At 45.2% G+C, this 24,300-nt stretch overlaps 1 protein-coding gene across 2 annotated transcripts in view; it reads left to right on the top strand.

Moving 5' to 3' along the window:
- The window catches only part of SLC13A3 (solute carrier family 13 member 3), a 48,555-nt gene extending 32,600 nt beyond the window's left edge, over positions 1–15,955 (top strand). For both annotated transcript variants that reach the window (XM_077335528.1, XM_077335529.1), the window contains exons 8-13: positions 249–353; positions 2,267–2,364; positions 3,054–3,166; positions 5,636–5,797; positions 6,936–7,073; positions 12,613–15,955. In XM_077335528.1, the coding sequence (XP_077191643.1) occupies positions 249–353; positions 2,267–2,364; positions 3,054–3,166; positions 5,636–5,797; positions 6,936–7,073; positions 12,613–12,801 (805 nt within the window). In that variant the 3' untranslated portion in view covers positions 12,802–15,955. The remainder of the gene's footprint in view (positions 1–248; positions 354–2,266; positions 2,365–3,053; positions 3,167–5,635; positions 5,798–6,935; positions 7,074–12,612) is intronic.
- The last annotated feature ends 8,345 nt before the right edge of the window (positions 15,956–24,300 follow it).

Here is a 24,300-nt window from a genome sequence, read left to right as displayed (position 1 = left end):
AAATGGAGGAGACAACCAGGGACTGTCTCTAACACAGGCAGGCAAAGGACAGAGTCTGACTGGAAACAAAGCCCTTTCTGTCTCCTTTTCCAAGAGGAAATGGGCATTCTGCGGCCATCAGGTGCCTCTGCTGAGCATATGAACAGGACCTTGCAGTTTGCAGTAATCAGCCCTACAAGGTAGTCCTGTTCCAAATAACTTGCTGATTGTCTTCCAACAATGACTCATAGCATTTCTTTCTCCTGCAGGTTTGCAGAACAGGCTGTTTTTGTTTTCTTTTGCCTATTTGCCATCCTCTTATTCTCCAGAGACCCGAAATTCATCACAGGTTGGGCAAGCTTGTTTACAACAGGGTAAGATGCTTCTTCCCCACTATAGGAAATTTCTTTTAGGTCTGTTGGGGCAAACCTGGTTTTTCATAGTGTTGTCCTATTTGAATGGATTAAATGAATTAAATGTTCATGCATCTCTTGAAAAAGCCTGTCTAAGTGCTTATATGTCACAGAAAAGTGGCTGTTTGATGTGAATAATGCAAATGCCCTACCAATGGGAATATGACATCAGAATTTTGGTTTGGAAATACTATGGCCCATTCCACACAAGGACCAATGTTGCCAATTGGTTTCACAAAGCAATAACGCCATTTTAAATAGTGGAATCTTGGCGTTCCGCATACCTGCCTTTGTAGTGGAATCCAGTAGCGTTTCATTCATTCCCCACAGGTTTCCGGTCTTGCAGGAATTGCTAGAAGGAAAGCGATTTTTTTCTGTGCTTGTTCCCGCCCCTGGCTGTCAATCAAACGAACAGCCAATGGGCGGTTGTTATTATGCTCCTGAAAAGCCCCTTTCCCTTTAAGCACAGTTAAAAAAAACAAAACAGACACACACACGTTTCATAGAATATGCCTTGATTCTTCCTAACGTAGAGACCCATCTAGCTGGCGTGTGAGCTGACGAGTCATCGTTACCACGCTCCCCCGAGTGAACCCTGCACAGGCGCGATTTTTGGCTGAAATTAAAGGGGACTGGCGAACAAGGGGCTGTGTTGTGCTTGGGGACTTAGGGGAGCTTTAAAGCACTTCTGTGGAGGGACTGTAGCCAAAGAAGCCTCGCTGGGTGAATGAAGCGTCGCTGGTTCATTGCTTTCCCCGCTCGCTCCGAGGAAAAAAAAATGGCGATCACTTCGCTGGAAGTTTGGAGGAGAGAGACAGGGGGAGGGGTTAGCGGGGGGTAGTAACCACTACATTGAGAACGCACAGGTCTTTTTCGCAAGTGTTGCAGGTTGTTGGCAGGAGTGTAGCGATTTTCTGAGGGTAAATCCACTTTTCTGGATTCCCCGGAAGTTGCTACAATGAAGCGATTTTCGCGCTAGTGTTGCAGATTGCTCACGACGTCATGCGGAACGTAGTTTTAGTGGTGAAAACAAAATGCAAGACTAGTGCTATATTAAAGTTGTGCAGAATGGACCTATCTATAAACATAAAGGTAAAGGTAAAGGTATCCCCTGTGCAAGCACTGAGTCATGTCTGACCCTTGGGGTGACGCCCTCTAGCGTTTTCATGGCAGACTCAATATGGGGTGGTTTGCCAGTGCCTTCCCCAGTCATTACTGTTTTCCCCCCCAGCAAGCTGGGTACTCATTTTACCGACCTCGGAAGGATGGAAGGCTGAGCCGGCTGCTGGGATCAAACTCCCAGCCTCATAGTCAGAGCTTCAGACAGCATGTCGGCTGCCTTACCACACTGCGCCACAAGAGGTTCTATCTATAAACATACTTAAGGTCAAATTACATAAACCATTTAACTTTTCTCAGCTGTATGCACTGCATCTCCAACTTTTCTCAGCAAGAAATTGCAGAGTTTCAGACTGGTTTATAGCCATACCACATGGAAACAAAGTTTGGGGCCTCTTTTTCCGTGTAATCACCTCAAGGGTTTTCCCAGATCCTTTTTCCTAAGGTAGAGGTCACCTTCTGATCTCCTAACCCGGCCTTTGGCCTATGTGATCAATAGCCAAACAAAATGTAGGAGACATTTCATTTGCATTTAGGTTTATAACTAGTTATCCCATTAGAATAATAGCCCATTTGGGGACTGTAATTCACAGGACAGGGCTCAACGCAGAGAAACTAACCATGAATGTTCCCGACATGTGATGCAAAATTTTCTTTGAGAGTTCCTAATTCACTTCCACCTCCTTATACTGAACATAATGACACCCTTTTTTTCCTCTGCTTTCAACATGTTTCTTCCTCCTTTTTTTTGATAGTTTTGTCTCCGATGCAGTTACTGGAGTCACAATAGTGACAATATTATTCTTCTTCCCTTCAGAAAGGCCATCCCTTAAATGGTGGTTTGACTTGAAAGGTAAGTGGCTAGTCCACCAACATCAAGACCCATTTCTTATTTTCCGAGTTTTCTGTAGAAATTACCATTAAGTAAACTTTTGAAGTTACTATCAAAATACTTTGCTTTATAACCCTGAGTTCTGTTTTTCTGAGACAAAGAGATAATTTCTCTCTACTCCCCCTTACCATGTGATTTTGAAAACCTTTGCCACATGCTTCCTGAGTCATCTTTCTCCAAAGTAAACTACACTCAAACTATTATCATAATGTTACCCAGATAGGGGACTTTCAGTATGCATGTGCAGATATGAAATTCTGGAAATTAATGTGGCATCACATTACCGTGTCATAACAACTCACTTGGAAGTCTTCAGGCTCACATCCTCATCTCCATACACAGCTCAGAGACTACTGCCCTGTGCATTCTTGTGACAGCCAAACCTTGCAGAACAACAAACCGTCTCTTGTTTCTTGGCCTGCAAACTCAGTTTCCAATCCAGCCTTGGGCTGTGGCTTGGACTCCTGGTTTAGAAACAAGGAGGGGGGGGATGGAGGGATTGCAGGTTATCCTTGTGTCTGCTTGAAAGAGCATTGCTGGAATTCACAAGGGGAGGATGGAAGGGAGTGAGCCTGAGGACTAGGTTGAGTCTTTGGCTCAGATAAATAATGATGCTGTTTCTTTGCTGTGTCATTAACTTGGTTGTGTAGCACCGAACACGGAAAACAAACCCCTCCTATCATGGAGAAAAGCTGAAGAGAGTGTACCTTGGAATATAATTTTGCTGCTCGGAGGAGGTTTTGCTATGGCCAAGGGGTGTGAGGTATGTCATATCTCTGGTTTTCTAGAGACTGACTTTTCCTGGAAATGCTTCATGAACTACGTTGGTAGGGTGATTAGACTGTTAGACAATGACCGAGGGACGCCCTGCCCTACCCTGCAGCTCACTAGAGGGCTTTTTTGTCACTAGTGTGCCGCTGTTGCTTTTGGTTGGTTTTTCCCCACATGTGTTTTGCTCCCTCTAGTGGTTGCTTGGATAATACATGGCCGTACCGCTGTCATGTTTCCCTGTAATATCATCAACAACACTGATTATGATCAAAGATTAGCCAACTGTAATATCAACCCTTCCTCTCCCCACAACAGATACCCTGTGAGTTAGGGGAGGCTGAGAGAGCTCTGAGGGAACTGTGACTGGCCCATGGTCACCCAGCAGGCCTCATGTGTCTCAAAGCCGTTTACAATCACTTCCTTTCCTCTCCCCACACCAGACACTCAGTGTGGTAGGTGGGACTGAGTTTGTTCTGAGATAACTGTGACTGGCTCAGGATCACCCAGTTGGTTGCATGTGGAAGAGCGGGGAATCAAACCCACGTCTCCAGATTAGAGGCTACCGCTCTTAACCATTACACCAGACTGGCTCTAATGAAAGCCTACTCACCTGTGTCATCCTACCAGTGCAGTCATATTGATTTTAGTGCATTTTTATTCTGCAAGGAGCTCAGGGTAGCATACTTTGTTAGGGAGGTTAGGGTGAAAGAGTAATTGGCCCCAGGCCACTCAGCAAGCTTCCACGGCAGGGTCTCCCAAATCCTACTCTGCTACTCTTAACACCATGCTTGTAAGCTAGAAAGTCCCTGGGTATGAAATTATCTGATTGTAACAGCATGCCGGATCTTATCAAAGGTCCATCTAGTCTAGCACCCGGTTTCCTACTGAGGCCAGTCAGATGCCATGGAAGACCCACAAGGAGGGCACAGCAGCCAAAAACTCCCATTTAATTGTCCCTCAGCAACTGGCATTCAGAGATATTTTGCCTCTGAATGCTAAGGTCCCATTCAGCCTCTCTGTCTGTGTACAATCTCTTTTTAAGGGCATGAAATGAAACCAGGTGTGACCCACCATCCTCTATGACATGGGAGGGCAAACTGGCCCTCCAGATGACCATGGACTACAATTCCCATGAGCCCCTACCATCATTTTGTGGCAGGGGCTCATGGGAATTGTAGTCCATGGACATCTGGAGGGCCACAGTTTGCCCATCCCTGATCTATGAGATCTGTACCGGGAGAATGGATAGTGTTTTGAATTGTTTTTCCACTGTATCTTTCCTTTTTTGTACTATGATTATGGGATTTATGCTGTTTTTTTGTCTGGGGTTTTAATGGGAGTTTTATTAGGAGTCTGATCCAGACTAATGTAACCCACCACGAGCCATTTGGGAGTGCCGGGTAATAAATTGAAATATAACAATAACAAATAACAATAACAATATGGGAGATAGAGTCAATCGAGCATGTCCTCTTGAGGTGCCCTACCTTCAACTCTGTAAGAAATAAATTCATCCTCCCATTACTCAGGGATTCCTCCAATATCTCAAACAAAGGAAAAGTCAAATTTCTCCTGTGAAATACTAAGGGCCATGTTGTTAAGCAAGTTGCCAAATTTTGTGCTCATGTGCTTAGCACACGGGAAAGACAACTTAAGCTTAAGTAAAGGTGTTTTAGAGGAATTTTACTATGCATTTTTTATAATGTACCTATCAATTATGCAATTTTAAATATTTTAAATTTTGTATTGGTTCCCCGATTTTGTAATTTCTGCTGTGATATGTTTTTTGCCATCTGTTTTATGTGGCCGCAGTGCTGTATTAAATAAATTTGACTAGATTTGACAATAACAATCTGTAAACAGCCCGTGGCGCCACGGACTGTATAAAGGAGTAAGGGGTAGTGGGGAGGAGTTAGGGTGGGACCGGTCCGGGATAAAAACTCGGAGGGGCCAATCAGGAGCCGCGAAGCGGCTCCTGATTGGCCCCTCCAAGTGACCATCCCGCCCGAAGAAGGCAATGGGGAGCCGCGCAAAGCGCGGCTTCCCATTCCCTGCTTCACCTGCACAGGCACAGGTGAGTGGTCCGCCGCGCCGCCTTCTCCCGGCCGCCGGAGCGGCTTCGCGCCGTCATAGACGCCGCTCCGCCGCTCCGCCGGGCGAGAGAAGGCTTTGGGGAGCTTCGGGGGCGGGTAGGCCTCGGCGGGTGGACCTGGCCGCCCTCTCTCGCCCGCCGCTCAAACCGCTGCCGCCTCCACCGCTGCTCAAGCCTCTCTGCAGAAGATGGACGCCAGCAAGAAGACGCCGCAACAAGTAAGTGATCTTTTACTCTTCCCCAGCCTCCTAGCGCCCATTGTATTCAGGATACAATGGGCTTTTTTACTAGTAATAATAATAAAGTCACAAAAGACACAGTCCAGGCAACTCTCCTACGCAAACTTCTGGATTTTCTTCCTTGCTGCAGGAGTCAGGCTTGTCCATCTGGATCGGAGGTCGCCTGGACCCGCTGGAGAACCTCCCTCCTCCTGTGGCCGTCATCCTCATCACCGTAGTAATTGCCTTGTTCACGGAATTCGCTAGTAACACGGCCACGATCATCATCTTCCTTCCTGTTCTGGCAGAATTGGTAAGAGATGCTTGCTAATCTCCCAGCCTCATAGCAGCTGCACCAACGTAGGCCTTTCTCGCACATGCGGATTAAATCAGCTCAAAAGTAAACCCTGCAATGGCCTACATTATTTCCCCTTCTGGTGCTGGCTAATACATCTATTAGCAGCCTGGACACATGCCATAATCAGCGGAAGGGATGGCGTAATTATTAGAAGTTTGAGCGGCACAGCTGTAAAGTTGACTTCTGGGCATCTTCCGCCTGGAGGTGAGTTTCTGCATAGCTCTTGCTGTTGCTTCAAATGCGGTGGCATTCACCATTAGAGCATACACATGGAAGTTTCCCCCTCACTGTCCTTTCCTCATTCCCCAGCTGCCACCAGAAGTTTCTTTCTTTTTTTTTTTCCCCTTTTTGCAGTCTTAAAAAAAATCCAATCCAATAGTATCAAATCAGGTTTAGGAAAGATCACAGCATCACTGGGGAAAACATTAAAACAGGTCAAGGACAAACACAGGTCAACATCATGTGGCTGCTTTCCCACACAGCACTTCTATAAGGAAACGAAGGCAGAGAGAGGGAAGCCCCCTGAGGGATCAGTCCTGAATGCATGTAATTGGTATGCTTGGGCTTCCTTTGTGTTTCACCAGCTTAGTACCTGTTGCCAAAATGCAGCGCATAACTGAAAACAAGCCAAATCGTCCATCTGTGCAATGATTCCTCCTGCTCATTGCCAGGCAAAAATCTCTGCTAATGTTGGGTTCCCAATAGTGATGGTAAAATCCAGTGCTTTTAAATTTACCTTTGCTTTGGACCATAGCAGCATGTATGCCACCCCATATTATTATTGTCTTTTCTCTGGACAGTTTGTGCTGATAAATGCAAGGAACCTTCTTTCTTTTCCACGTTCTGCAGGTTGTAGCAATCAGGGTTCAATGCTACACCTGCAGAACATGGGAAATAAAGAAGGTTGCTTGCCACATGCCACACAGTAGTAAAACATGTTTCTGCTGCTGGGTACAATCTCATTATGCCTGGTTGTTGAACTTGCATATCCTTGACCACAGAGGCCCTCACTGATGCTGAAGGCAAGGGACTACAATCCAGCTCAAAAAATACCATCTTACCAATTTCCTCACTTTTGCTTTGTTCTTTTAAGGCCATTCATCTGAAAGTCCACCCCCTCTACTTAATGATTCCAGGGACTGTAGGGTGCTCATTTGCATTCATGCTTCCTGTCTCCACACCCCCGAATTCAATTGCCTTTGCTTCTGGGCACTTGATGGTCAAAGACATGGTAAGTTGTTTTATTTTTTATTTAAATTTATTGATAATTTTATTTGTATATCTCTCCTCCCTGCAAGAGGACTTGGAGTGGTTTTATATTCTGTTGATAACACAGGCCATTGCAGGAGCATATATTTTAGCATTATTGAACTTTTCAGAAAATGACAAATGAGCCAGTAGGTGACTTACTGAGTGTGGTCAGAGAGGCCCATAGAGACATACATCTGTATACAGATTAGGGGTATGCACCAGAAAAAAGTCTGGACTCAATTCAGGGGGATCTTCCCCCCTTCCCCCCATATTCTAGGATTTCTGGAATTTTTTTTGCATTTCCTTTTGTTTTTCCCCCAAGAGTCCAGAATCATGATACCATTATTTCTTGTCTCTAGATGCAATGCTAGAGACAATTGAATTCTCCATTACTTTTTGAGCTGTTGCCCAAGTGATACTGGAAGATTATATTTCAATTGAGATGAGATAAGCAACGATCAACAAGATTTTAAATAGCAGAGGGAGTAGCCACCGAGGAAGGTGTTCACACTGAAAACGGGGCTTGCACCCGGGACCTTGTTTTGGCAGACTCCTGGTACACTACATATGTTTGCATGAAATATCACTGATGACTTCTTACACGAAATAAACACAAGAATTTTGCTGGTATTAACAGACTTTATTGTACAGCCAACTTTTGATTCATCTGTTTGGCTTCAATTTTGAGGAATCGATGCTTCTGTCTTAGTCCTAATCTGTACACCGCCCGTGGCGCCGCGGGTGCCACGGACTAAATAAAACAGTAACGGGTTCTGGGGCGGGATGTGTCCGGGATGAGGAAGGGTCCAGATTGGACCCTTCCTCATGACAGACAACTGGAGGGACCAGCAACTGCGAGCCGCGCGCAGCGCGGCTCGCAGTTCCTCCCGGCCTGACGCGGTGAGAGGCGCAAAGCGCCTCTCGCCGCGTCAGGCCGGCCCCCAAGGGAGCCGCCGACGCAAACACAAGACTCCAGCCGCCGAGAAGCTGCAGAGAAAAAAAAACACACCCCCAGAGGAGCCTTTCGCAGCTCCAAGCCGCCGCCCAGGAGAGCCAGCAGAAAAAAAAACTCCTGTAGGAGCCTTTCGCAGCTCCAACCCGGCGCCCAGGAGAGCCAGCATAAAAAAAAACTCCTGTAGGAGCCTTTCGCAGCTCCAAGCCGGCGCCCAGGAAAGCCAGCAGAAAAAAAAACTCCTGTAGGAGCCTTTCGCAGCTCCAAGCCGCCGCCCAGGAGAGCCAGCAGAAAAAAAAAACTCCTGTAGGAGCCTTTCGCAGCTCCAAGCCGCCGCCCAGGAGAGCCAGCAGAAAAAAAAACTCCTGTAGGAGCCTTTCGCAGCTCCAAGCCGGCGCCCAGGAAAGCCAGCAGAAAAAAAAACTCCTGTAGGAGCCTTTCGCAGCTCCAAGCCAGCGCCCAGGAAAGCCAGCATAAAAAAAAACTCCTGTAGGAGCCTTTCGCAGCTCCAAGCCGCCGCCCAGGAAAGCCAGCAGGAAAAAAAACTCCTGTAGGAGCCTTTCGCAGCTCCAAGCCGCCGCCCAGGAGAGCCAGCAGAAAAAAAAAACTCCTGTAGGAGCCTTTCGCTGCTCCAAGCCGCCGCACAGGAGAGCCAGCAGAAAAAAAAACTCCTGTAGGACCCTTTCGCTGCTCCAAGCCGCCGCCCAGGAGAGCCAGCAGAAAAAAAAACTCCTGTAGGAGCCCTTCGCTGCTCCAAGCCGCCGCACAGGAGAGCCAGCAGAAAAAAAAACTCCTGTAGGAGCCCTTCGCAGCTCCAAGCCGCCGCCCAGGAGAGCCAGCAGAAAAAAAAACTCCTGTAGGACCCTTTCGCTGCTCCAAGCCGCCGCACAGGAGAGCCAGCAGAAAAAAAAACTCCTGTAGGACCCTTTCGCTGCTCCAAGCCGCCGTACAGGAGAGCCAGCAGAAAAAAAAAACTCCTGTAGGACCCTTTCGCTGCTCCAAGCCGCCGCACAGGAGAGCCAGCAGAAAAAAAAACTCCTGTAGGAGCCTTTCGCAGCTCCAAGCCGCCGCCCAGGAGAGCCAGCAGAAAAAAAAAACTCCTGTAGGAGCCTTTCAGCTCAAAGACAATTGTAGGAGCCTTTCGCAGCTCCAAGCCGCCGCCCACGAGAGCCAGCAGAAAAAAAAAAACCCTGGAGGAGCCTTTCGCCACTTCAAGCCGGCGCCCTGGGAGCCCCAGCAGCCGCCCACAGCGCAGCTGCTGGGTGCTCCCTGCCCTCATGGACCCAGAACACAATGGAGCCGCCGGGAAAGCCGCAGAAGAAAAAAAAAATGCAGAGGAGCCGCCGTCCGCCTCCTCTTTCAGGTAGCCTGTCCCTCGCTCTGTCCCTCGCCTGCCGCTCGCTCTGGTCCCCACCTGCTAGCGCCCATTGTCTTCTTCATACAATGGGCTTTTTTACTAGTCATGTCATATTTCCCATGGTCAATCAGAACCCTCGCTGATCAGAAGCTCCACATGTTCCTGCCCACTTTTTATGAATACTTGATGGGTGCCAGGAAAGGTGTGGGTGGGTGCCATGAAGTCCTGCTTTAGAACTTATCTGATAGGTTTCAGCAACAACAGAATGCTGTTAGATCTTCCAGCAGTCATGTAACAGCAAAGTGCCCCTGGACTGAATCAGTTGGTGGCAGGGAATACACCTGGTAGGTGGATTTCCTCCAGGCCAGGCTGGATTCTGGAGATTTTTGGTGGGAGGGGAACACTTGGGCTGGAAATTGGGGTCACTGTGAGTGGGCAGGTAGTTGTGAGTGTCCTGCATTTTGCAGGGGGTTGGACTAGATGACCCTGGAGGTCCCTTCCAACTCTGTGATTTTATGAAATTAATGCACTCAAACGTGACCGTTTTTTAAAACCAGTAAGTCAGTGGGAACTAAATTTTCACTTATTAAGGCTCCATAACAATAAATGTAATTTATGAAGGTGTGGACTGGTGAGGGAAAGTTCATTCTCAGATGTGTTGGCAACCGGCTATATTTATTCAAAGAATTGAATTCCAGCAGTGGTGCCAGTAACTGCAGACTGACCTTTGGCTCCTGCTGAACTTCATTAGCTCTCAGTTTTCTGAGACTTGAACAGATATTAAACCAACTGTTGCTTCGTTTCCCAAGAGATAACAAGAAGAATTTACTAATCAGCTCGGTCTAAATTCCTCCAACAGAACATCAAAAATTGCAGAGGAAGGATCCCCCCCATACATACTTACTGAAAGCACCGACTGCATTTATCTGACCATGGATTAAAATCCCATACTGTTGCCAGACTTTGACACAAACTGAAATTCCTATATTGAGCTTCCTTGATAGGGAAGAAATACCTATGTTGGACAATAAAGAATGCTGACAGGACGGAAATTGATTCATCAGAAATGTGGTGGTGGTGGAGAGTTTTATGGATACCATGGACTTCCCAAAAGACAGTGGGTTCTTGATCACAGACTAATAGAGTTGGGAGGGATCTCATGGGTCATCTAGTCCAACCCCCTGCACTATGCAGGACACTCACAACCCACTCATCCACTGTAACCTGCCACCCCCTTGAACCTTTACAGAATCAGCCTCTCCATCAGATGGCTATCCAGCCACAAATCAAGTCTGAACTCTCCCTAAAATAATTAAAATGAGGCTATTGTACTTTGGTCTCATAATGAGAAGATAAGACTCACTGGAAAGGACAGTAATGCTAGGAAAAGCTGAAAAAAGCAAGAAAACAGAAGACCCAACATGAGGTAGATTGACTCAGTCAAGGAAGCTGCGGCCCTCAGGTTGCAGGATCTGAGCATAGCTGTTAACAATAGAAAGTTTTGGATGCCATTAAATCCTAGGGTCGCCGTAAGCCAAAAGTGACTTGACAGTACAACGTAGAAAAAGGGCAGATTCTAAGCAATATTCTATTTAACTAACTAAGGATAGGCAAAGAGTATATTTTTATAAATTAGCAGATTAATCTGGGAATGGTGACACAGTGGTGTGTCAACCCAATTAAGTGAGTTGACAGTGTGACAGGGACCAGCTGGATTAAGAAGTGACCTCAGCATATCTTGAACCTTTTCAGAAAGGCCTGTCTCATATTTTGATTGGAAAGCAGTGCAATCCCAAGCAGAAATATACCCTTCTTAGCCTATTGACTTCAGTGGGTTTAGAAGATTGTGACTTCGTATAGAATTGCCCTGCAGGTCAACCTAAACTCAGAATTGCTCAGTGTTTTTACTGATTACTGCCACTTCCTGTAAATCATAGATGAATGACCTTGAGAACCATCTCTTGAAGTGTATTGGCATCTCACCATAGGGTTTGCGGCGTTCTCTCTGAGCAATGCCTCTTGCATGAATTTGGCTTGGAATTAGCTGCTGTGCCAAATTTATTCTCAGCATCTCTCATTTGCTTTTTTGTTGTTGTTGAGTGACTGCATTAACTGGAAATCAAGCAAAGGGATCCCCAAGGCATCCTCCTCCAAGGAGTGCAAGAAACTGGGGGAGAAAACAGCAGGGCCATTTTGAGCAGATTTGATGATTGCTCTAAGCAAGTGCCTGGAGATGTCTTGGTCTTAATGGTTTCCATCGCTGAGATGTGCCCTTATTTAATGAATTAATTTACTTATTAAAGCATTTCTATCCTGCTTTACCTCTTGGCATACAATAATAATTAAAACATTCCCAGCTAAAACGAAAGACAAAAACAACAAGCCCCTGAACCCTCCCCATAATGGAAGCATCATTTGTATAAACTGGTCCTTCCACAAGGAAGGTCATGCTTGTTGCTGCAGATTTTGCTGGCAGAGGGTGGCATTGTCTAGCAGCCAGTTTGTGGCTGGCCTGTGCTCTCCAGGGACTGACAGGTTGGGCTGTTGTCAAATACCAGTTGGCCAAAAGCTGAAGGGAAATGTGCCATCTCTTACAACTTGATACCCCGCCCCCTTTTTCTCTCTGCCTGATTCTGGCATTCTTCCCCTAACTTGGCTTCATTCACATGAACACTTGAAGTTGGTTTATATTGAATCAGGCCATTGGTCTATCAATGTCAGTCAGGAGAGGTTTAAGGATTCATGGGGCCCATAGCACCAGAGCCAGTTTAAGGATTTGCGGGGCCACGGCAGAGTACAATTGTGCCAGACTGGGGATGGAGGGGCCTCCCACAGTGGAAAGTGATGTCACTCCGAGTGTCCTTAAGAAAGAAAAGGGGATGAGGAGAGAGGCTCTGGCCCTGATCTGTGGAGGGAAGAAGGCACCGTGTGAGGCCCTTGGAAGTGCAGGACTTGTAGCATGTCAGTGTTGTCTACATGGTCCTGATGTCAGTGATGTCTACACAGACTGGTAGTGGATCTCCTGGGTCTCAGGCAGGGGTCTTTCTTTCAGATACTACCTGATCCTTGTAACTGGAGTTGATAGAGAACTTGGGACCTTTGTCATTCAGAGCAGATGTCCTACCACTGAGCCATGGGCCCTCCCTAAAACTCTATTTACTCTGTCAATCAAAAGCAATTCACTCTTTCATTGTTGTTATTTTCTTACAGGCAAAGACTGGCCTGCTTATGAACCTGATGGGGGTTTTACTTCTCAGCCTGGCTATCAACACTTGGGCCAAGAGCATCTTCCAGTTAGGCACGTTCCCTGCCTGGGCCAATGTACATTTGGAAAACACCACTACCTCCCTCCTGCAGGATGTTCAGAACATCACTTTGAACTCACTGAGCAAATCATGAACTATGCAACCTCGAGAGGGAGCGACCGCCTTCCGATCTGGGCCCTGAAATCAGTCAGCGTTGAGTACACGATCTCTTTCGTCTCCTGTGTCTGTCCTGATGGCTCCCCAGCTGCATCTGCCACTGCTTAGGAGGCAGAATTCTGGAAAGCGGACTTTCTTGATCAGATGGACTGGCTTGGCCCCAGCGGATGGCTGAGCGCTCAGGGTTTGAAAGTTCCTTTTGAGATAAGGGGGCAAATTTGGTGGGGGGAGGGGTGCAACTACATGCAGCAGATGGAACTGTAATCATTAGAAAAGTACAGCAATATTTCCACTCCTTTACAATTTAGAGAACAGCCTCCAGGGCAGAGCAAAACAGTCATAGGATGGGCCACAACTTGGAACGTGCAACTGTCCAACAGCTTATTTGGTTGAAAAATTCTAGGAGCACATAAATCAGACTTTGCTATTTGGAACAAACCAGAGTTTAAATGAACAAGAGTTTAGTGGCACCTTTAAAAAAAAGATTCCCCCCCCCCCCTACTAAGCCTTCATGAAACCAAACCCTTTGGAATTATAAACCAGGGCTTGCTCATGATGCGAATGAGCTTGGTTTGTTTTTGTGTTCATGCTTTTCTCCTCCTTCAGACAAAGCACCCAGGACTGAAACACTTCCTGGTTTAGGAAGTCATTAATCTAGCCCCAGTTTGTTGTGACATCTACATTTGGACATTTCAACACATGGAAGGATAATTTTGCCAACAAGCTGGGCTCATGGACCCCTCGTGGCCAAAGGGTTTGGGTAGCAGCTCTGAGCCTTAGGTGTGTGTCTGCATCAGTGCTCCTGCCTCATTTCTCTTTGTATTGGTGACTTCTTTCACAGGACCAATTTTGTGCATTTTCCTCTCCCACAATTCCATGGCTGTGTTTTAAATGTATTCTGCTTTAATGGGAACTAATGTTTGCAATTGCATTTGAATACCTGCACACTGACTTACTCCCAATAATAAAGCCTTGCAGGTATGCCAAGAGAAGGGCAAGAGAGGGAACCTGGAGACAGAATTGTGACGCAGCTACGTTTGTAGTTTCTGCTAGGAGATAAAATTAGTTTGGCACCTAGGGGAAGATATAATAAAGCTTCAGTCCAGAAGAAAAGGTGTGCCTCTGGGATTAGAAAACTAGGAAATATACAGCGGCCTATCAAGAGTGACACAGTGGATTCTCCTCTCGTGAACATCAGTAGCAGAGAGAAAAATTGTGAGTCCAGATGCACCCTTAGTATGTGTCTTATTGATAGCGGTTGATTGGGAAAGCGTCACTTAACACTGTACCCAACAGCGAGAAGTCATTCTTGGATTTTCCATGCTGATCCCAGCAATACCGCGTGATCTGGCTTAGTACCCACAATGCTCCTCTGCCCAATGGTATGTACTCATCATACCAGAAGGACATATTGGCATGTAATGTTTGGTGTTTAATCCTGGCCTAGTTATGTGGATGAGGCCCAACAAGAAGAGAAGCACTGATGCAGGGATGTGGTAATACAAGTGGCAAGACACTGTATACTTAACGTTTTGCAAGCAATCACATTGTGTAACATGAAGACCTATTGCTTCAGGAGCATTACTGGGAGTGGCATTTGGGGTATTCCTCTATTGCTAGACAATTAAGAAATACAGGAAGAAGCGCGGGTGTTTCCAAGCACTTGATTTGCACTGCTGAACTTTGAGGGTGACCTGTGAGCCTGTGAACCAAATCACTCACTTGGGGAAGAAGACAGATCTTGCATTTGGACCGTGCTAGATTTGAGTCCAGCCCCACCGTAGAGACTAACACAATTTTCAGGCCAATAGCTTTCAAAAGGCAGAGTTCCCTTAATTGGAGGCATTTTAATAGTGGTCACCGCAGGTCTTTCACTAGCAGTGTTACCCTGGCTTCATAACTTGCCTTATTATGCCCATATGTTTTGTGGCCTACACATTTATTTATCTTATAAACCTTTTGCAAAGTCAGTGGCTTAACTGTTCCAGGGTGGGAGAAATACCCTCGGTGCTAGCCAGCAGGGGGCATCTATCCTCAATTCTTTTTGGCATAGTTCAAACTGAACGATGTTGAAAATACACACACATTTTGGGGGAGACCTCTGCAGCACAGAAAAAGGTATGTTCATATTGAACATAAGGAGGGCACTTTCAAATTATACCAATTACTCTCAAAATATGGCACTTTGATCTTCTTCTTAATCCCAGTAGGACATTCGTGGTCCCTCGTCCGCAGCTCAGGCGGAGATAAAGATAACCTGCTTTGGAGTGTCTGTTGTGGGGGTGAGGGAGTGCTACAGAAGGGGGACATAACTTTACTCAGTTCCTGATGCTGACCGGAGAATTGTTGATAGGCAGTGCCAGATTACTGTCTCATCTTGACAGGTCCATGGAGGCTCTTTCTCTCTGTCTCTGCTGGTCATAACTATGCAAGCTTAATACATACAAATTTTTAATACTAATTTGCACAGTTGAGAGCTGCTAAGTGAGTGGACACATTGCAAAGGACTGTTTTTGTGTTGGATTTTAAAGGGGGGAGGAGGTTAACTCTTTGATCACTTTTTAATATGAAATTGATTGTATGGATACTTTCAATGAAAGTGTTTGTAAATGGACCCTGATTCAAATCACCATTGTAATCAAGATCCTGTGTTATGTATGTGCAATGTTAAGGAGTGGGTTTTATTTAAGTGGAATGACCAATGTGGTTTGCGAAGGCGTGGCACGAGGGGTGGTACTGTTGTGGGAGGGGGGTGGGGGAGGCTTTAGAGTGAATTCTTGTTGCACTGACCAGGCAACAGATGAATGCAGTGGCTTTGTGATCCATTGTAACTGTCACAAAATATTTGGAGTAGTATTGAGTCTGTCCTGTTGGAGAAATTCCTTAAGGATAATCTGCCATATTCAGATCATTCAGGATCTGCTCCTAGGAGCAAACTGGGTGAATGAGACACATCTCACTCTCTCTCTCTCTCTCTCGTCATCCATGCTACTGCTAGGAAAATTTCATTTGGATTGCATCATGGATCAGAAGTCAAGCTGAAACGGCCAAGACATCATCCGTTCAGTCAGATCGGTCTTGCAGCCCATGATTTTGAAAAATTGCAAATAAATTACATACATTAGACTGTTGCACTGCTACATTTTTGTGAATCACAAGAAGATGTTGGTGCATATAGCCCGGACCTGCACTATATTCTTTATAGCCCAAGTGGAGTTATTCTCCAGGCTTCCTCTTACAAAACTTCATAGAAATTGCAGGAAACAAAGAACCCTTTGATAAACCAGAGGCTGCAGTCCTGTGCCAAGAAACTTGGGCTGGATAAAACATGTACAAAATCAGGCAAATAGTTGAACATGCCATTGAACCCCTTAAGAGCTGCAGTGTTTTAAGTCTATTGAAACCATCTCTCCCGACTCTTAGAGCCTTTCTGCACCCATTAAATGTAGCGAAATCCTTACGTTAGGTAGTTGTCATATTCCGTCTGCTCTGCACGACTTCGCCAACATCCAGCATCCAGGAAGCAAATGGCTGGCTACATCCTCTGTTTTAAAACACTAGTTGAGGAATCACACAATAATATTTAGTGCTACGCCATTATGCTGGTATAACACTATTTTTTTCAATGTGCGGAAATGCCCCTACTGTTTACTGGCCTTACCTTTATTAGCATGGTGCACAGACACTTAATCAGACATACTTTTCATGGAATATGGCAAGGAACATTTCACAGGGTCCATGTCTGTCAATTAAACTTCTGTTAAAGACAGGACAATCAGGACTTTTTCTTTTCAAGGTTAGCAACTCGATTTCTCCTATTTCAACTTAATAAAATTTGCATCTGATGCCTGCATGGCCACAGCAGCTTTGGTAGATCTTTTAAAAATGCCATGCAGGTGAAAAGTACAAAATGAGATCTTCCCACTAACTTCTGAATTGAAAGACTTCTGCAAGGGCTATAGTTAGGGCCACTTTGAGGATGGCGTTTTGGGGACCAAGGCCCACTGGAATGGCATTAGCAAAACGGATACTGTTGCAAGGCCACTTTGAGCTGCTCAGCACATGTGGGCCATCTCAGCTTTTTGCATTGTCAGAAGGTGACAAAAGGTGCCATGTTGAACTCCTGAATAGAATTGTTTCCTTTTGTTAGTGTTTTACAGTGCTGGTTCTTCCATTGTACACAACCAATCATTGCCAATGACCCTGGTAACAGGAGAATGCTTAGAGGTAGATATATCCAAAGAAGGTATTTGCAATGCTATAATTATCTCTAAGCATCACTCTTTTGTTAATATCAAAAACCACTAATTGTCATGAGGATGATTCAAAACTTATGAATCAAAACACATACCTCCTATTTAATGGATCTGATATGTTTGAGCAAATCCTAGGTGCGATTTTGGATGATCGTAGGGGGCGTAAGTGTAAATTAACTTGTCTGCAATAAGTAATTATGCTTATATATGCCCTGACCTGGTAGGCCCAGGATGGCCTGGCCTCTTTGGGTCCTGGAAGCTAAGCAGGGTCAGCTTAGTATTTGGATGGGAAGCCAAACCACCAAGGAAGTCAGAATCAGAATCACACAGAGCTAGAAAAGATAATGAAGGGGCTTCTAGGCAGGGACTTAAAAATCACATACTCCTGAAAGGTGTTCATCCAATCTCCTCCTAAAAACTTCCAATGGAGGAGACTCCCCCCCCTCTGCAAGGCTCCATATTCTGTCTATGAACACTGGAAATCCAGGGTCACTAGTGAAAAGCTAAGCAATGGAAAACCACCTCTGAACCACTTCTGTCTTGAAAATCCTGTCTTGAAAAATGGCAGCCTTTCTCAACATTTTTACAGTTGAGAAACCCCGGAAACATTCTTCAGGCTTTGAGAACCCCCATAAGTGGTATGATCGTGCAGAATATGATTGGGAAGCAGAGCTATGTTCATGCCCATGCAGGGACCCTCTCCTTCCCACCCCTTCCAGGCCCATCATTGGCCACTGAGGATGGATCGACATGACCATATATGGTCATATTGCCCAATAAATGCTTAACAAATTAAAATATATACATATATAAATTAATTAACTCCCACCCATTTGAGTTTTAATTTCATTTTAATGGGTTTTTATGGGATTTTATTGTTCTTATGAATCTTTGTAAATGGCCGCAAGACTTTTGAGAGCCGTGGTATATAAAGATAAATAAATAAAATAAATAAAAACCATTCTAGGGCCACCAAGAAACCCCAGGGTTTCATGAAACGGTTGAGAAAACTTGCCTTATGGGGCCGCCATATGTCAGCTGTGACTTGACAGCATTTTAACAGCATCAGTGATCTGACTTCAATGAAAAATTTTGAATGCATAATTGCCCCGATTTTATATAGCGCTCACCACTAACCTGTGTGAACACAGTGACGACTGGTAAAACACAAACTGCTGAACTTCCCTGAAAATAAGTCACATGATCAGACCCCACCCTCGCCGTCTTGAACTAAGAGGAAAGGCGGGAAACAGCCTGGGGGGTGGAACATGTCCGGCTGTCTAAGTTGTAAAAGCTGGAAGTTGGAAAAGTTGGAAAAGCTGGCTGCACCCTGATTGGCCCTGCCCCTGCAGCTCCTGCCCTCCGTCCCTGGTCTCTAGCCTCTTTGCTCTCAGACGCACCTCAGTGTCTGGAGCCAGCAGCAGGTAAGGGGAGAGGGCCATGGGCAAAGGGTCATGGTGGAGGGCCTGCTAATGAGGGCCTCCCAGCCTGATAGGCTGAGCATGCTAATGAAGACCTCCTGGCCTGCTGACTGCCTGCTAAGGAGCTCTGTCCCAGGCCTGCTAAAGAGCCCAAGCCACCTTAAGCGGCCTGGCAGGGAACCAAGGGAAGGGAGGGGACCCTTTCAAGGCCTGTTCTTAGGAACAGGCTTTGAAGCTAGTTTTTTACTAGAATACATAAATGTTTTAATAAAGTGAATACATGAAACGATCCCTATGCTATTGTCCCAGATGGAGAAAACACTCTGGGTTTTGCAGGGTTAAGACTGTGAAGCCACCTGGAGGTACCTCTGACAGGTTGAAAAGTTCTGAACAGCTCATGATGTCAGATCTCTGAAAACAAAGGACAGGACTATAAACAGAAATTTCAGTATGAAAATGATCTAGCCACATCTAGTCGGTTTGACTTCATTTATACTGAAAAAGAATAAGAGATGGATTTTATACCCTGCTTTTCACTGACTGAAGGAGTCTCAAAATGGCTTACAATCTCCTTCTCTCCCTTTCCCCACAACAGACAGCCTGTGAGGTAAGTGAGACTGAGAGAGCTCTAGCAGGACTGTTTGGTCAGAACAGTACTATCAGGGCTGTGACTAGGCCGAGGTCACCCAGCTGGCTGCATATGGAGGAGTGGGGAACCAAAACCCGTCTTGCCAGATTAGAAGCTGCCACTCCTAACCACTAAACCAGAGGTAGTCAAACTAGGGCCCTCCAGATGACCATGGAATACAATTCCCATGAGCCCCTGCTAGCGTTCACTGGCAGGGGCTCATGGGAATTGTAGTCCATGGGCATCTGGAGGGCCACAGTTTGACTACACCATGCTGGCTCTCTTGGACTAGAGTCATGTTTGCACTGTGAAAAGAGTGTAGATAGTCACATCTGAACTTTTCAAGGGGCAGTGTTTGCACATACATGTCTCTGCAACACACTGTAACGTTGCAGCCAACTTATGGAGATCTGTTGGGACTTTTGGACTAGACTTGATCCTAGGTCCCTCCAGAGAAATAGAACTGCAGAGTGACAGAGTGTTTGGAAAGTATGCAGTTATTAGTTACCTTTGTGGATAAGGCACAGGTCCGGACTCACAGTGCCTTGAGGTTTAAAAGACTGAAATATGAAATATCATGTACAAAATATATCATTTTCATCTGTTTCAGTCTCCTTACTGAAGCAGAGCACAAAAGCTTAAAAGATAGCTACAAAGAAAACACATTGGAAGCCCCTTTGGCTGGCTGAAGCAGGCTACATGCCCATACATCAGCAGAGAGTCTCAATGGCTGCTGCTCCTTGCTTGAGAGCACACACATCGATCTTCCTGAAGAAGCAGGAAGCAAGTAAGAGCCCACCTTAAACATAGAATCAGTTTTTCCACTGCTCAGGGCTGCAGTTCCCAGCATTAGCCACCTGGCACCACTGGGAAGCATACAGGTGCAGCTTAGCAACTTAAACAGCTTAACAACAGCCCTTCAGGATTGCTTTCACCAACCTTTTTGCTGATTGAAGTTCCAACAAGATCTCACGGGGTTTAAGCTGAGGTGGTTTGCCATTACTTTTTTGAAAAGTCTTTCTTGGTGATCTCCCATCCAAATACTGGTCCTGCTTACCTTCCAAGATCTGATGCGCTTCGGCTGTACTAGACATCGCCACTTATGTGTATATTACAGTTAAATATGCCTTAATAGGGATGGTTAAAATACCCCCGTAAATAAATTCTTTGCTTCTGCCTTCCCGAATACCCTATAATTAACAGCCTTGCTCAGGTCTTGCAGACTGAGAGCTGCGGTTTCCTTGATTCAGTCAATCAGTCTTATTTTGAGCCTTCCTCTTTTCCTGCTTCCTCCAGCTTCGGCTTCAAGGATGCCAGTCATATGGTGTCATCTGCATATCTCAAATGGTTAATGCTCCTTCCACCAGTTTACGCTTCACCTTCATCTAAATCTAATCCATCGTCTCATATTATACATTCCAGATAAAATAATATTAATCCGACACTTCTGCCAACTGGAAACTATTCTGTTTCCCCATAATGTAAAGGTAAAGGTATCCCCTGTGCAAGCACCGAGTCATGTCTGACCCATGGGGTGACGCCCTCCAGTGTTTTCATGGCAGACTCAATACGGGGTGGTTTGCCAGTGCCTTCCCCAGTCATTACCGTTTACCCCCCAGCAAGCTGGGTACTCATTTTACCGACCTCGGAAGGATGGAAGGCTGAGTCGACCTTGAGCTGGCTGCTGGGATTGAACTCCCAGCCTCATGGGCAGAGCTTCAGACTGCATTTCTGCTGCCTTACCACTCTGCACTACAAGAGGCTCTCTGTTTCCCAATATTCTGCCTTAATAGTAATCTCTTGTCCAGAGTACAAGTTACACATCAAAACATACCCATTTGTTTTAAAACCAACCATAGCTTTCCTCAATCCACCGTCCAAAGCATAGCTGTAATCGATGGAATACAAGCTTATTTTCTTCTGAAATTCACTGATAAGCTGGAGTAACTAACACAGGTGTGCAATATGATCTCTAGTGCTTCTTCTGAGTTTATTAGCTGGGTTATATTTAACAAGCAACACTTTTTAAGGGTTATTGGACTCTTGCTCTTTTCAACTGTGGCAACACTAGCCTGAAATAGGGGGCATCTGGCCACCAGGAGGCAGAATTGCTTCACACTGGTAGAAATAAGCTGTTGGTAATAAGTGTTTTTATTCAAATTTATCAGAGTTTTAAGGGAGCTGAGACTTTTTGTCAAATCATCAAAACCCACCTCCCTCCTCTTCCCACCCATCCCCACTCTATATAACAGCTCCCAGGGAACCTTCAGGTTCCCCCAAAAAGCACAGGATGCGTAGCACATGCTACATGGTTAAATCAGCCCTCTTTCTACCCCCAGCAAAAGGCCAACAGAAGAGCATTGATTCATAGTTTGTGCAAGGATTATTTTGGTGGGGAGTTATATTCTCCTTTTTAAAATATTTTCAGATTTTTTTTGTAAACCTAGAGAGGGTCCCCAAAGATTGCAGGGAAAAATGTCTTTCTCCTTTGTCCCAATCCACAGATTTAAGTGTCTGCGGGGACTCACAAAGAACTTGTGGGAGCAGCCATCCCATTCCCCATCTTCTTCCTCCCCTCCCCTGTCCCCCACTCCTTCTCTTACTTCCTTGTTCTCTCTCTCTCTCTCTCATTTTTGCTCTCTTTCATTGTCCCCTGCCTCCTCACTATTTGTCTTGTTTTGTTGTCCCTCAACATCTAGTTTCATTCTCCCATAACAGTTGCTGTCACTAAATTTCTCTTTTCAGTTCTCTCATTCTTCCTCCCCCAATTTCTGCTATCATACTCTGTCACACACTAACATGCTTTGAAGAAGAGCTGGTTTTTGTACCCCACTTTTTAATTCCTGAAGGAGTCTTAAAGTGGCTTACCATAACCTTTCCCTTCCTCTCCCCACAACAGAATCCTGTGAGGTAGGTGAGGATGAGAGAGCTCTGAGAGAACTGTGACTGGAGCAAGGTCACCCAGCTGGCTGCATGCGGAGCAGTGAGGAATCAAACCCTGTTCTCCTGATTGTCAGGATCTGCTAGTACAGCAGCATGCTGCCATGACTTCAATTGTGTGTGTGTTTGTGTGTGTATGTGTGTGTGTGTGTGGGGGGGGTTGTTGTTCTAACCTGGGGAAGATACATTCGTTTTGCTCCTCTGTGTTGCTTCACATTCTGCTATGCCTTTGATCTTTTGTATAGACTAATTGATAGAATTTGGTTGATTGAATGGAGCGAGAAGACAGAGGAAATTAATGTTCTCTGCGAACTGGGCCTTGGACAAGGTGTTGGAGGTTGCCCCGGAGTGCAATAACAGGGCCATTTGTTCTCCTGAGCCCACCTTTTCCAAGTCAGGGCATTTTTGTATGTCATTGTGGGTGGGACGACTGGGACATATATTGATCTGCATGGGCCTAACACATCAGTTTCAACAAGAAGTATCATGAGCTCTGTTTCACATTATCAATAAACTGCTCTTGCTGAAATGCCAAGGCTGCTTCATTGATAAGCTGGTGTGCCACAGCTGAGAAATAGTGAATTGGGTTATCATTTGTTATTACACTATATGATGATACATTAGAGATGTACTTTGTTGAAAGCTACTTTTCTCCATATCTGGTGTGATTTTCCTATAATGCAAAGATTTTGAGGGAACGATCAAATTACCAATTGCCAGTAAACCCACAGAATTATTTGCTTTGATCTTTAGAGTAGTCTTTATAACTGAAAAGCAATAATACTTTATAAACAGCTGCCAAAATGTTAATGACAATTTTTTTCATCCGTCTAATCCTGCAAGTTTGAAGCAATAGTCAATTAAGATTGGGAACAGCGGGCCCTTACCTGAACTATCTAGGGAAATAATACAAAAGGGATTGAAACGGGGAACTAAATGTATTAAGTGAAGAGCATAACCCTTCTTTTTTCTGTGCTAACAATGTAGATTGCATGTATTTCACTATCTTTAATTCTGGAAAATAAAAATAAAAATCATTAAAAAAAAAAAAGATTGGGAACAGCAAAATATATTAAAATGTACCACCGAGAAAGAAAACGAAAGTACACAAAGGCATTTCAGCAATCGTCTTATGAACATATAATAAGATATGACTATTATTTCACATAGGTCATTTTCGCTTTTATAAATCTTACCTTTCACTTCAGTTCATCGAAACGAGCTTCCCGTTTTACCCAGTCACTGGCTGAGGTTTCTGTGATGTCACGGAATGTTCACGGATGTTCTACGTTTTTAGGATTAAGCAACAACTCCACTCAAATTAGCCCCCTGTCAATAATACAGAAATGGAAGACTAATTCCCTATCCCGCAAACAATGACCCAAAAGACAACAGAAATGGCCTTTTAAAAAGGGACGTTAAAGATAAAGAGATACTGCGTTTCTCCTGAAAAACAGAGATGAGTTGGGCTTTGGTTTCTTGTGCAATATGAAGCTACCCACACTTTCCATTGCAAGTAGATGAGGAAGTTTCTTTTTTTAAAGCACAGAACTATTAAATGACATGGATTCCCACCCTCCTCCACCCACACAAAACAACCCACAAACAATTCTTTGCATTTATTTCCCAGCCTTTTGTTTTGCAGAAGGATGGAGATTCCATTAACATGCAATAGCAGAAACCTCTTCTTCCGACCCAAGGAAGGAGTGAAAATAAAAGCTGGTGGCAGGTCTGCCACATACCTTGCTTGTTTGAGCAGCATTCAGCTCAAATCAGGAGAAAACCATTTCCTAATGCGCTGTTAGTGTACTAAAGTGACCATAACGTTCATCACGCATCATGTCCTCTTAGTATGTATTCTCCCTGTGTGTTCCTAAATCAGTCAGTAGGAGAACCTGACCTTGATGTTTTTAGACCTCTGAGAGCACAAACAGACTGTCTCTTTCTCGAGCAAAGATTAGTTGGGCCCTGACTTGGCAAAAGCAACTCCAAGCTGCACAAATGGTTACTGCGCCGGGCTCTGAGCTGTTTAATATGATGCTCCGTCGAAGAGAAACAGTGCAAGGGAACATGGAGGCAATCAGGAGCTTAAGTATGTCCACATGGAGACAACGGTGATGGAAGTACCATCAAGTCACAGCTGACATAACCACCTTGGAGGATTTTTAAGTCAAGATGCTAACAGAGGTGGTTGGCCACTGCCTTCATCTGTGTAGCTTCCCTGGATTTCC

Source organism: Paroedura picta, chromosome 4, assembly GCF_049243985.1.
Source record: "Paroedura picta isolate Pp20150507F chromosome 4, Ppicta_v3.0, whole genome shotgun sequence".
NCBI lineage: Eukaryota > Metazoa > Chordata > Lepidosauria > Squamata > Gekkonidae > Paroedura > Paroedura picta.
The sequence above is the reverse complement of the archived record's forward strand: the minus strand, read 5'-3'. Positions and strand labels throughout refer to the sequence as shown.